At 25.4% G+C, this 13670-nt stretch overlaps 1 protein-coding gene across 1 annotated transcript in view; it reads left to right on the top strand.

Annotated features, from left to right (window-relative positions):
• LOC100202155 (neurogenic locus notch homolog protein 1) overlaps window positions 1–13670 on the top strand; it is a 104187-nt gene that overhangs the window by 83825 nt on the left and 6692 nt on the right. Inside the window, exons 23-27 of the mRNA XM_065804442.1 lie at window positions 4918–5037; window positions 5167–5265; window positions 8594–8620; window positions 9887–9910; window positions 10374–10496. Coding sequence (XP_065660514.1) covers window positions 4918–5037; window positions 5167–5265; window positions 8594–8620; window positions 9887–9910; window positions 10374–10496 — 393 coding nt within the window. The remainder of the gene's footprint in view (window positions 1–4917; window positions 5038–5166; window positions 5266–8593; window positions 8621–9886; window positions 9911–10373; window positions 10497–13670) is intronic.

The raw sequence follows: 13670 nt of genomic DNA, 5'->3' as shown, positions 1-13670 counted from the left end.
AGAAAAAATGTATGGTCTTTTGTCAGAAACAAATGGGCTGGTTAGCAGAAGATTTGCATGCTGTAATATTTAGCAACGAATTATTAATTGAACAACTAGGTTAAAAATTCTTTCTAAAAGCGTTTGACACTCACTTTGCAAATCATGATATGGAATGCCATTACCATCGATCAAAAATGAAGGCTTATGAAATTTGCATACTAACACTTCAATAAATAGCCACATTTTCAATGGAATACTTCAAGAAAAACTTAAAATATTCTTGAACATCACAAATGCTCACAAATTTCAGCATGATTGAGCATCATGTAACCAGGCATAACTTGTAAGCAGTTGGTTATGTGAAAATGGGATTGATAATGGGAATGTCCCTGGCCTGGAAAATTACCCAACCTCAACTCTATTTTTTTTTTTTTTTTCTTATTTCAATTGTATTTAGATTCCCCAAGAAGTCCTTACGGCCTTATCCCAGAGCACCACGGATGAGCATTTAGTTGGAAGTTCACGCCTACTTCCTAACCGAAGTTGCAAAACTTGCCCAGAGGTGGGATTAAACCACGGATCCTTTGTTTCTGAGGCAAGTGCGCTGCCGCTGCGCCACGGCTGCTCATGAAAATTTTATGTTTTAAATATGTATTTTTCACTGGAACCAAATGGTACTATTTATAAAAAAAAATTTTACTAAATACCCTTTTATTACCAACATTCTTACCAATCAAAACCAAATTAAGAAATTTTCATTTGATTATATATTTAATAAATATTAATTTTATCTTTTATTATTATTGTATTTTTTATATTACTGTGTTTATAAAACGATTATTACTTTTATTTTATTCTGTCTTTTTTAACTACTAGTATTACTATTATCATTAAATTATTTTCGTTTTAGAAGCCTAATTAATATTATTTATAATGATAGTGATAGTAATTTCATTGTAGTAATACTTTTATGGTTATTGTCATAATATTTGCAAATGTTAGTTTATTTTAATAATTTTATAAGTCATAATTATAAACTTTACTATAATTATTTTTACCATAGTTTTTATCATTAGCAACAATTTTTTGTAAAGTTATCATATTTTCGTTACTGTTTGTAATATTTTTTTATTCATATTATTATTATTATTATTATTTTCATTATATTATTATTGCAATTATTAATATTAACTTATTTATAAGTGCCTTATTTTTTTTCCGTCTTTTTTTTTTTCTATATATTTTATTTTAGGTTCTTTCTATGTATTATTTATAGTTTGTTTGTTTTTTGTACTTTTTTTTTTTAAGTGTCAATCCATTGACTAGTTTTTAACTATATGAGTGACACCTAACCTTAATTATATGAGTTTATAATATATTATTGTATATTTATATATTTTATGGTTTAATAAATAAAAAATAAATTGGCGTAGTTATCTTCAAAACAAAGACCAGAAATTGAGACCATTATCTTCTATTGATCTATGAGGCAGGAAACATATATATTATATATATATATATATATATATATATATATAAATATATATATATATATATATATATATATATATATATATATATATATATATATATATATATATATATATATACATATATATATATATATATATATATATATATATATATATATATATTGAATCTAAGTATAGATTCAATTTATGATAATAATATTTAACAATCTTTATTTACTCTATTCCCAACCATTTAGCTAACTGTTTGAAAGCATAAAGACACCATACCAAATATAAAATTAATAAGCAAATATCTCCTATTGTTTTATCTTTAATCTTTTTGTCAATTATGTAAAATATGTTAGTAATCATAATTAGTTATAATTACTAACATATTTTCATAAAATAAATGAATAACTTATATTATGAATAACTCTTGTCGGTTTCAACTCAATGCTCATTCACCTCCTTGGTTTTCACCTTTTTGTGCAGCTGCTATATTTAACTGTTTTCTTTCATTTCATGAAAAACTTTCATTTTTTTCATCTTTATTAAAAGAGTAATTCTGTTAAAAAGGAAACACCTTTTTATTATTGGTTTATTTTTGCAAGAAATTAGTGTAAATAGATTATGTCTAATGCTAATCTCTATTTCAACTCTGTAATCTATTAGCTTTTTTAATTTTTAATTACATCATTTTATTTACAAACAATTAGTTATACTTAATTACAAGCTAACGTCACTTAAATAAAAGGTAGCGTCACTTTTCAATAGTTTGGTTTAAATGGGTTTCTTTTTGCTTATGCAAGTATAAAAAATATGGAGTTCAGAATTGCGTTTTTATGTACTAATCATTACCTAAATGCATACCTCTGTTTTTAGGTCCGCATTTGTTATACTGAATTTCAATTGATTCATAAACTTTTCATTCAAATTTTTTAGGTTCTATTTTTAAAGTTTTTACTTGCTCCAATTATACATTGCATGGACATTTGTTTTCATGATGCCCAAATGCAGATCGGTCCCATCTGCATTTTAATTGACACTTAAAAAAAAAAGTACAAAAAACAAACAAACTATAAATAATACATAGAAAGAACCTAAAATAAAATATATAGAAAAAAAAAAAGACGGAAAAAAAATAAGGCACTTATAAATAAGTTAATATTAATAATTGCAATAATAATATAATGAAAATAATAATAATAATAATAATATGAATAAAAAAATATTACAAACAGTAACGAAAATATGATAACTTTACAAAAAATTGTTGCTAATGATAAAAACTATGGTAAAAATAATTATAGTAAAGTTTATAATTATGACTTATAAAATTATTAAAATAAACTAACATTTGCAAATATTATGACAATAACCATAAAAGTATTACTACAATGAAATAACTATCACTATCATTATAAATAATATTAATTAGGCTTCTAAAACGAAAATAATTTAATGATAATAGTAATACTAGTAGTTAAAAAAGACAGAATAAAATAAAAGTAATAATCGTTTTATAAACACAGTAATATAAAAAATACAATAATAATAAAAGATAAAATTAATATTTATTAAATATATAATCAAATGAAAATTTCTTAATTTGGTTTTGATTGAGAAGAATGTTGGTAATAAAAGGGTATTTAGTAAAAATTTTTTTTATAAATAGTACCATTTGGTTCCAGTGAAAAATACATATTTAAAACATAAAATTTTCATGAGCAGCCGTGGCGCAGCGGCAGCGCACTTGCCTCAGAAACAAAGAATCCGTGGTTTAATCCCACCTCTGGGCAATTTTTTTGGAAATATTGTTATTTCCAAAAAATGTATTTTTTTGGAAATAACAATATTTCCAAAAAAATACATATTTTGGAAATATTGTTAAATGCAGATTCTGTTTTAAGGATAGGCCAATTCAGTATAAAGTCATCAATATTTTTATCCTTTAATTCCCATATATATTTTGACAGCATGGTGTCTTTTAATTTTTAAAGGATTGCTTATGATTGGTAAAACGTTTTTTCCATTCATCCTCTATTATGCCAATATATTGTTTATCAGGTACATACTTAGAGAAAACAACACATTTATATACCACATATTTTGATAAACAACTTCCATTCATTGGACAATTATTTTTTTGTTTACAATTACAACTTTCTGTAGTTTCTTCATTTAGAATTTATATTTTGTTTAACAAAGCATTATTGTGACCTTTTATAAGCCTTTCTATATTTTTTGTGCAACTAACTTTAATTGTATTTCTATTTAAAATTTTATGTAATTTATTAGAGGACAGGTAATGCTTATCGACCAATTTTAAAAACACTTTTTCTATGATTGTGGAAACATTTTTGCTTATAGGAAGGGAGGGGGGGGGGGGTTGAACCAAATTACATTTCTAGTTCTATTTTGTATTTTTGTATTCTTTATTTCAGGGTCAAATTTTAGTTCAAAATTTTCATAACCACTTTTTTAAGGGCAACTTCAAATATTCATTTAGAGCAATTGAATACATTTTCATTAGAGGAGTTTTGGTTTAGCCTTGTCATTAATTGAAATTGGGGTTTGTTTTAGATCAGAGTTTGTTTTTAGTCTTTGTCTATTCACTAAAATCTAAAATAATAATTTAATTATAAAATGATTCATATTTTTGAAAGTTTTATATAATTTTGCTTCATTTGAGATCCAACATGACATACTTTTAAAAAACTTTTTTTTTGTTGATATTATTAGGGACTTATTTTAAGTTCGAGTGACCGTAGCAATTCCGCAAAATATTTTTTAATAAAAAATTTTTAATTCCAGCATTATTGTTATACATAACACATTCTAGGAGTGCCAGCAGACATTTCAAATAAAAGTTGTTTTAAAATCACCCTAATATATATATATATATATATATATATATATATATATATATATATACATGTATATTTATATATATATATATATATATATATATATATATATATATATATATATATATATATATATATATATATATATATATATATATATATATATATATATATATATATATATATATATATGTATATATATATGTAAATGTATATATATATATATATATATATATATATATATATATATATATATATATATATATATATATATATATGTATGTATATGTATATATATATGTAAATGTATATATATATATATATATATATATATATATATATATATATATATATATATATATATATATATATATATATATATGTATGTATATGTATATATATATGTAAATGTATATATATATATATATATATATATATATATATATATATATATATATATATATATATATATATATATATATATATATGTATATATATATATATATGTATATATACATTTACATATATATATACATATATATGTATATATATATTATGCATACCATTCTAATGAATAAACGATTTGCATTATATAGGTGTTGATGATTGTATTTCTAATGAATGTATGGCAAGCCATACAATCAGTTGTATTGACTATCATAAATCATACAAATGTGATTGTTTTGGTCAATGGGAAGGACCTTTTTGCAGTGAAAGTATGTTAATTTGGTTATAAGAATTAAATATGATAACAAAAATAATGATAACTTTTATGATAACAGAATAATAAAAATAATAAGACTTTTTTGATTTTTTTCGACTTGAGCCAATTTTTTTTTTGTAAGGAAACACCTCATTGATGGATACTTGTGGATGTATGAATGGCGTTTGTGTATTAACAAAAGAAAAGTTAAAAGTTTGTCAATGTGATGATGGCTTCGAAGGTTGTTATTTGTTTTGTTAATTATTTGGTATTGTTTGGTAAGAATTTTAAATGTTTGACTTTTTTAGTATATATTGTTTTTCTTATTTTATTTATTCTTTAGAACTTTCAATATTTGTATACTTTAGTAAAAGTAGTAATACAATTCTGAAGTTCCATTACAAAATCTCATAATCTTTATATAATTTATGCATTATAACTTGATCTTTAATGACATCCTTACAAATGTTACAACTTATTCCCATTAATGTCTCTGTGACATATCCTAGGGAAAACAAATAAAGATTTTACATTAACAAAAATTGCTGTAAATAACTTATTAATGGTTGCAGTGTTGTTGACATCGAAAATGCCAAAAACACTGCAACCATTATGGCCATAAATATTTTACCTTCAAGGAAAAGTTGTTGAAAGTGATAATAGTGTCTTTTGTGTCAAATCTGACGCAAATAAAATTATAACATCTAAGGCTCTTATTCGGACATAATATGCTGATAAAATCATGCTAATTAAAAATAAAAGAATTCGAATGATTTGTAAATTGCCTCAACTACACCAAGAGGTTGAGAGAGAGTTTGACCCTAACCATAAGGATGTGAATCACATAATGGTTCATTCAAAGTTGAGGGAGGAATTTTTAATACTGGCATCCAGTAATACTTGATTCAACTGTAACATTGAACACACTGTTACATTGTAAAACTATGGTTTCACTGATATAATAATGATTCAAATGGACATTTGTTATAATTTTTTAGTAGATATTTTTTACAACTTCTGTTTTCTCTTTTTTATCTGTTTGTCCAAAATTAAGACCAACTACATCTTTCCAATTTGATGTATTCGGTATTAATTTGACTTATTGTTGCCTTTTATTTAGCCATGCACAATTTTTTAAATACAAATCTATGTTGTGTATGCAAGATGACACCTGTAGCTTCACAGTGATCCATGATAATCATCATCTCTTATAGATTATACTCAAAGGTAAAGCCATACAAAAGACCAATTTGAGAGGAAATTGCAATTAGTTTGTTTTTAAAATGCTCATGATTGGAAATATGATCAGGAATTTGCATTGCTGCTTTATGCTCTAATTTTAGTTTGGTGTGAACAAATCGCCCAGCAGATTTTTTAAAAGCTACAATTCGACTTGTTTTAGTCAAATAGCAGCTTTTTCATTAGTGGTCATCCAAGGTTCATGATCCAAAATTAAAGTTAGTTATTGGTATATATTGAGCACACACTAAATTATATTCTCAAATAAAAATTCTCACACACTAAATTATGTTTTCAAATAAAAAATAGAAATTCAAAATATTTTGAAATTTCAAAATCCGTCGTTCCTCCACCAATGTCCACATCAGTATCAATTACAGCTTGTGGTCCAGGCAACATACCTGTTATAGTCTTGCAAAAGTGTTCTCTGCAGTAGTCATCTATACTTTCAAAAGCTGGAAAGCAGCATTTTTTTTTCCCTATTTTCAAAAATTCTGGAGAACAATCTGACTTTAACTACCATCCCATTAATCTTCTTCCTATTATAAATAAGGTTTTTTGAGTCTATTAACAAACACCAAATAAATCATCTTGAATCTGTAAACATATTTTTTGATCATCAGTATGGATTTTGATCTTCTTGTCCTATTGCTGATTTATTAATGCTAATAACTGAAAGGTTTTATTGTGCATCAGATAGATGTGGAGAGTTAAGGCTTTTGCTTACTAAATTTCTATAGCCTTTGATAAAGTTAACCCCATAAGCTTTCTTCTTACAGTGTATAAGGTAACATGTTTAAGATTATTTAATCTTTCCTTATCTATTGTTGTGAAAAAGTTGTCCTCAATGGATACCACTCTTCATCATTTCCTATAAATTCAAGGGTTCCTCAAAGTTTTATCCTTGATCGTTATCCTTAACAATCTCCTAGAAGTTCTCACATCATTGCATTTTTTGTCATTGATACTACTATTTATTGTCTAGAGAAGAAGTTAACACTCTTTGTTTACATGAAAGAGGAATTAGAGCTTAAAAAGGATCTCACTTCTGCTACAGCATGGGGCTCTCAGTGGCTGGTGAACTTTAACTCAGATAAAACTAAATTTATTTTAGCAAATTGTTACCACAATAATCTAGATCTTTATTTATTTATAAACGGTAATGTACTCAATGAGTTATCTACCCTTTGTCTTCTAGGATTAACTCTTACTTCCGATTTTTCTTGTCAACCACTTGTCAAATCCATTTCAAAATTATTATCTTCTAATGTTGCATCTCTTTATCAGGCTTGTCACTTTTCTACTCTGGATTCTATTATTTATCTCTACATTTCTCTATTCCATCCTTGTATGGAATACTGTTGCCTTATCTGGAGTGGATCTTTAAATGATCCCCTTTCTCTTTTATACAAGGTGCAAAAACGCATTTTAAACATAGTTAGACCTGCTCTTGCAACTAACCTTCAACCATTGCCACATTCTCATAATGTTGCTTCTATTTCTTTTTTCTATAAATACTATAACTAGCGCTGCTCCAAAGAGCTAGCCTCTCTTGTTCCATCTACTAAAATTCATTCTCATGTTACTCATTCAATTAAGTCTTATTCTTTTACTGTAACTGTTCCCAAAAGCTCCAAAAATTCTTATTTAGATTTTTTCCTCAAACATCAGTTCTTGGGAATTTCCTTTAATCGTGTGTCTTTATTCATTTAATTTGCATACTTTTAAGTTGCCTGTTAATCATTATCTTGCCTTATAAATTTCATCTCTTCTCTTCCAGTAACTTCCTGTTCTAATAGTGGTTGGTTGCAGCTTTGTTGGAAGTAAAGATATTTAAAAAATATTCATATGCACATTTAAATATGCTATGGTAATTTAAATATGGTATTAGCAGTAAATCTTTAATATATATATATATATATATATATATATATATATATATATATATATATATATATATATATATATATATAGATATATATATATATATATATATATATATATATATATATATATATATATATATATATATATATATATATATATACGTACATGTATATACATATATACGTACATATATATATGAATATATATATATATTTACATATATATATATATATATATATATATATATATATATATATATATATATATATATATATATATATATATATATATATATGTAAATATACTAACTTTTCTAAATGTAATTTAATGAGTTATTTGATCATCTTTTTGTATATAATCACAAACCTTTATATCTTTTTTAAAAAAAGTTATATTTTTTGTTTTATGAAACGTTTAATTTTTATGTTTATATTTTGATTTAGGTTCAAAATGCACTCTTTCTATTTATCGTAAGTTTTATATATATATATATATATCTATATATTTCTGCTAATGTAAGTTTATTTGTTCAAGCATAGTTTGAGAATTCAAACCTAAACCTTCATAAAAGTAAATCAAAAGCATTAAAGCTCTTAAACTTTAATTTGAGTTTGGATTATTAATATTAAACTAGCTGATCTAACCCGTAAAAATTCTTCGTAATTCTTTGGTTCTTTGTAAGTCTATTCTACACTGAGCTTTTCTATACTTTTTCCTTATATATATATATCCTAGCTTTCCGGACCCATAGAATTCAGGTGTTTACCAAACCTATTAAAATTGCTTTAAGAGCAAAAAAATCAACATGCAAACCTTTTCCTCATACCTAGAGCTTATAAAAGATTTATAGTTAGGTTTGTTTTTCTCCTAAACGCATATCTTTGATAGTTCATCAGTTTCATTTTGGGGAATAAAAGACGTCCCATAATAAATTTTGAATAATTTTCAATATTGCTGTATTTATAGCAGTATTTATAGTAAAGATTTTACTATAGTATATATCTATAATAATTATAACAATATTTATAGCTATAAAAAAAAAAAAAAGGCAAAAGAGTTTTCTATTTATTAAAATAAAGGTAAAAAGTTTTCTCATTTTTATAGATTTATTATACACATTTGTTCCATATACTGCTTGCAAACGCAGCATATGCTTAAGATGGTTACACTTACAGACATTTGTAAACAATGCTATTGTCGCATTTAATAATCATAAAAGTCATAAAACTTTTGGTCAATTGTTTAATCATTTTTGTGCGCATTGAAATTTATTTTTTTCTGGAATATCTAATCCAGGTTTTTAGTTATTTTGTTGCTCATAGATATTATCAGCATTTCTGCCATCCATTTCAACTTCTTGTTTAAGAATCAACAAATAGTCCATTCCACTTTGTTTAAGATTTCTTGAAATCGCAAACCAAAGAAGAACTTTCATCTTTTATTAAGCTTTGTTATAATTCTTTATATACATATTTTTTTTACATGCTGAACAATGTTTTTTTTTAAGTGTAAATATATGGTTGGTGATTGGCATGCAATACAACTTTTTGAGAATGTTTATTAAAATCATATAACACAGGAATTAGGGGAAACTATTAAAATTATTTTGGTATTATTAGTAATGTTAGCATCTGTATGCAATAAACAAAAATTTAATTTTTTAAATTAAAATGGTTTAAATTAAACTATATTTTTATCTTATTTTATCTAAATTTATTTGTTATCTTTTGTTTCAGCCACCGCAGAAAAAGTTACTAATAGTAAATAGTTTTCTTTTTATTTATTACTCATTCTGTAGTTTGCATTTTTTTTTAAGCAACTTACTTGTTTTTTAATTTTTGTTGAATGGATGTGTACATGGCTGACTATTTGATTCATAATTTATTTCTGCCTAAAACTCTGATATAAATTTTGCTGAATATTTACCTGTTTCAGTCAATTTATTGTAAAATTCTTTTTTCCAAAATTTTATTTTATACAATTCTTTTTTCTAAAATTTTATTTTAGAAAAAAGAATTGTTAATTATACAAATGAATATGTAAATTATACAAATGATGTATAATTTACATATAGAGAAAGAGAGATAAATTGTTAGATGTTGTAAGTTCTTGTACACTTCCGCCATAAAATAATTTAGATGGTTTTGAATTGCATTATTGTTTTATTTCTGATGCATATATGCATAAAGAAGCATAGGTATGCACAGATTGATTTTATTTTAGATTCCCCTGTCATAATTGGTAGTACTTCAGGAGTTGTACTTTTGATTGTCATTGTTGTTGTTTTAATTTTATTTTCAAGAAGAAAAAGAAGTCTCAGAATTGTTAAAAGAAAACTTTTGAGGAGTAAGTAATTATTTAGAATAATAAAGTATTTTTATGTCTGAGTTAAGAAAAAAAGTTGAAATAAGACATAGTACAGCAGTAGCGCTAGGCAAGTTGTGGACATTAGTGAAATTATCTTTGTGAGGCCCTTTTAAGTAGAAAAAATAATAATAATAAATACAAACCTTGATTTGCCCTAATCTTCTGGCTTGAATTTTTATTCAGCACTATATTCTATTGAAAGTTATAAACACAATTCAGAACTGTTATTGTTAATTATTTTAAACATAATTATTTTACACTTAATTTTGATAAAGTACAATCTCTCTAATTCAAGTTTTCTTAATTGGAAAACCTCTATAATTCGATTAAATGTCACCGTGATACACGCTTAAGAAACTCTTACATTTAACTTTCTATAATTTGACTCTCTATAATTTGAAAACCTCCACAATTTGAATGGATTTTTCAGATCCGTTACTAAGATTCTTATTGTGAATCGAACTTTTTTAATTTCTGATGTGTAAAAAGTTTGTTAAACTAACTCTTTTTTCAAATTTCAATTGTTTTGAGTTTTTGAAAAACGATTAGCGTGAATTTTCTGCTATTTAAAAATAATCATGGCATCAAAAAGACTGCATAAAGAAAAAAATTTATAGCTGAAATACAAAGCTCTACTGGAATTGGAGAAAGGAAAAGCAAACAAAAAAGTTTCAAATATCTTTGATATTCCAAACACTCTTTCAACCTGGAAAAAGTATAAAAAAAAAATCTTTGACGTTTTTTGTGAGGGGTTAAAGTTGATAAAAGAAAACTAAAGGGGTAAAGTTGATACTTATTATTACATCAACAGCTATAAATGCTTCAAACAAATGAAAGCTAATAATGTCCCAATTAATGGTTTGCTGGTAAAAGAAAAGGCTTTATATTATGCGAAAGAGTTAAGCTTAAAAAATTTGCAAGCTTTGGATGGGTAGCTAGACAAATTTAAGGAAAAGTAAATTAATTTCTTATTTTATTTTATCCGATTTTTATGATTAATGACTTAACAATGATTATTTTACATATTTTTTTCTTTAATTGTGTTAAGAAAACAAAATAAATATTTCCAAGAATTTGACATTTGACAATCTGGAAACTTGCAAAGACATCGAAGTTACATTCAAACATACGTACAAGTTATGTCTAAGCGATTATAAATTTTTTTTTGTAGGGATGGTATATCTTTCAAAAGCATTTTTGGGGAGGCAAAGTTGTTTAATGAGAAAATGATCGCTTCGATGCTCAAAACCACACTGCCTACAATTCTCTCTCGATACTCACTTTAAAGTATTTTTAATCCCAATGAATTTGGCCTATTCTACAAGTGTTTGCCTAACAAAAGTTTACATTTGAAAAATGAAAAATGCACAGGAGGCAAGCACTGCTGATTCTCCAAATAAACTGAGTTGCTAAAAAAAAAAGGTCCTCAAAACTAAACCTCACCTGACTGAAATGTGTCAAATACCCAACTAGCCAACTATCCTTAAAAAATTGACTATAACTTGCAAATCACCTTTTTTGGGGTCGTCCTCCACACCCCTCCCCCATCGTAAAATTGCCTCTAGAGGCAAGTATAGTAAATTTTTCCTGCCTGAGATGGCTGCAGGTAATGTTAGAGGAGAAAGACTTTAAATGTTGCTCATAGATTTTCAAAAAGTGTAAAAAATATTCCTTATCGCTATCAGGCCCAACCAAAAAGTTGAATGTTGGAAGAATTATTTGAGGAGTGAATTAAAGAAATTGACCTAAAGTTTAGTTTTCAAAAAAAAAATTTGCTTTTATTATAGATAATTGTACTGCCCATCCTAACGTCCAGAAAATTGATTGGGTGGAACTTATCTTTCTTTCACCGAATACAATCTCAATTTCTCAACCTATGGATCTAGGAATTATCCAATCTCTTATAGCAAAGTATTGCTCATTTGCAGTGAAAAAGCAGATTGCTGCCTTGAAAAAAAGAGAACAAGACACTTAAGTTTTCTATATTAACTGCTATGTTTATGCTAATAAAAGCATGGAATTCCAGACCAGCTTTTTATAAATTGTTTCAAGAAATCAAGCATATTATAAGAAGCAGTAGAAATGCATATAATGATAATAACGATCCTTTTTATGGCTTAGATGCAGAGGAGTAAAGAAAACTTAAAAGATGGTCTTGAATTGTTAAAAGCAAAATTTGATACAGATTTTAACTTCACGCCCTACGAGTTATTAGATATAGATTTTGATGTTTGTATTTTCAACAAATCATCAAATAAAGACATGATTTCAGAGGTTTCCAGACAGGATGCTATAAAAACCAAGTTCAAAGATGCTTCAAGACTAAGTTTGAACGAAGCAAACTATAATTACTTACATTTTTTTGAAAATGTTGAAGTTTAAAACACATAATATATGTTGCATTTAGGCCTAAGAATCACTATTTGTTTGTTTGTTGCATTTCTATTTGTTACTTTGACGAGAATATTTTTTGAAAAGTTAACTTTCTATAATTCAAAAATCTCTAACTCTAATTTTTCCCCATAAAATTTGAATTAAAGAGATTGTACTGTATAAGTATTCACACTTATGAGTTCTTAATATTTAAATGATAATTTTTATTATAAATTATATTAAAATTTAGGAGTAGTTTTACCTAATAATTTTATTATTAACATATGAATTAATAACAAAAGTTATACAAAAAATGAAAATTAAAAAAGGAAAACTTTCGACTTGTGACCTCACTGAATCTTTTTTGACCTCACTGAATCTTTTCATAACTAACACCAGCAGTTATTTAAACTTCAATGGACAAAATGGATAATGCATATAGTCTTTCTTGGCTCAATGGATAATGCATATAGTCTTTGGTGCTTTTTAATTAGGTCTTAATCAGTTTTAATTTTAAGAAACTTCTTTCAGCAGAAGCTGTACTTGCTATAATTATGAGCAATATTCTGAATGTTATGTAAAGATTTGGATATATATTTTCTAAAAGGTACTGCATAAGTTGCTTGGCATCATTTATATTTGTGGATATTAAAAGTAGATTTAAAATATAAACTTTAAAAGTGGATTTTAAAATTTGCAGTTCTTCATAAAGTTCGAAGAGATCTATGTTTTCTCCTTCCCGAAGTATTTACCTAAGTCATTACAATGCTTGAGCAGGTC

Source organism: Hydra vulgaris, chromosome 09 (assembly GCF_038396675.1).
Source record: "Hydra vulgaris chromosome 09, alternate assembly HydraT2T_AEP".
Lineage (NCBI taxonomy): Eukaryota > Metazoa > Cnidaria > Hydrozoa > Anthoathecata > Hydridae > Hydra > Hydra vulgaris.
The sequence above is the reverse complement of the archived record's forward strand: the minus strand, read 5'-3'. Positions and strand labels throughout refer to the sequence as shown.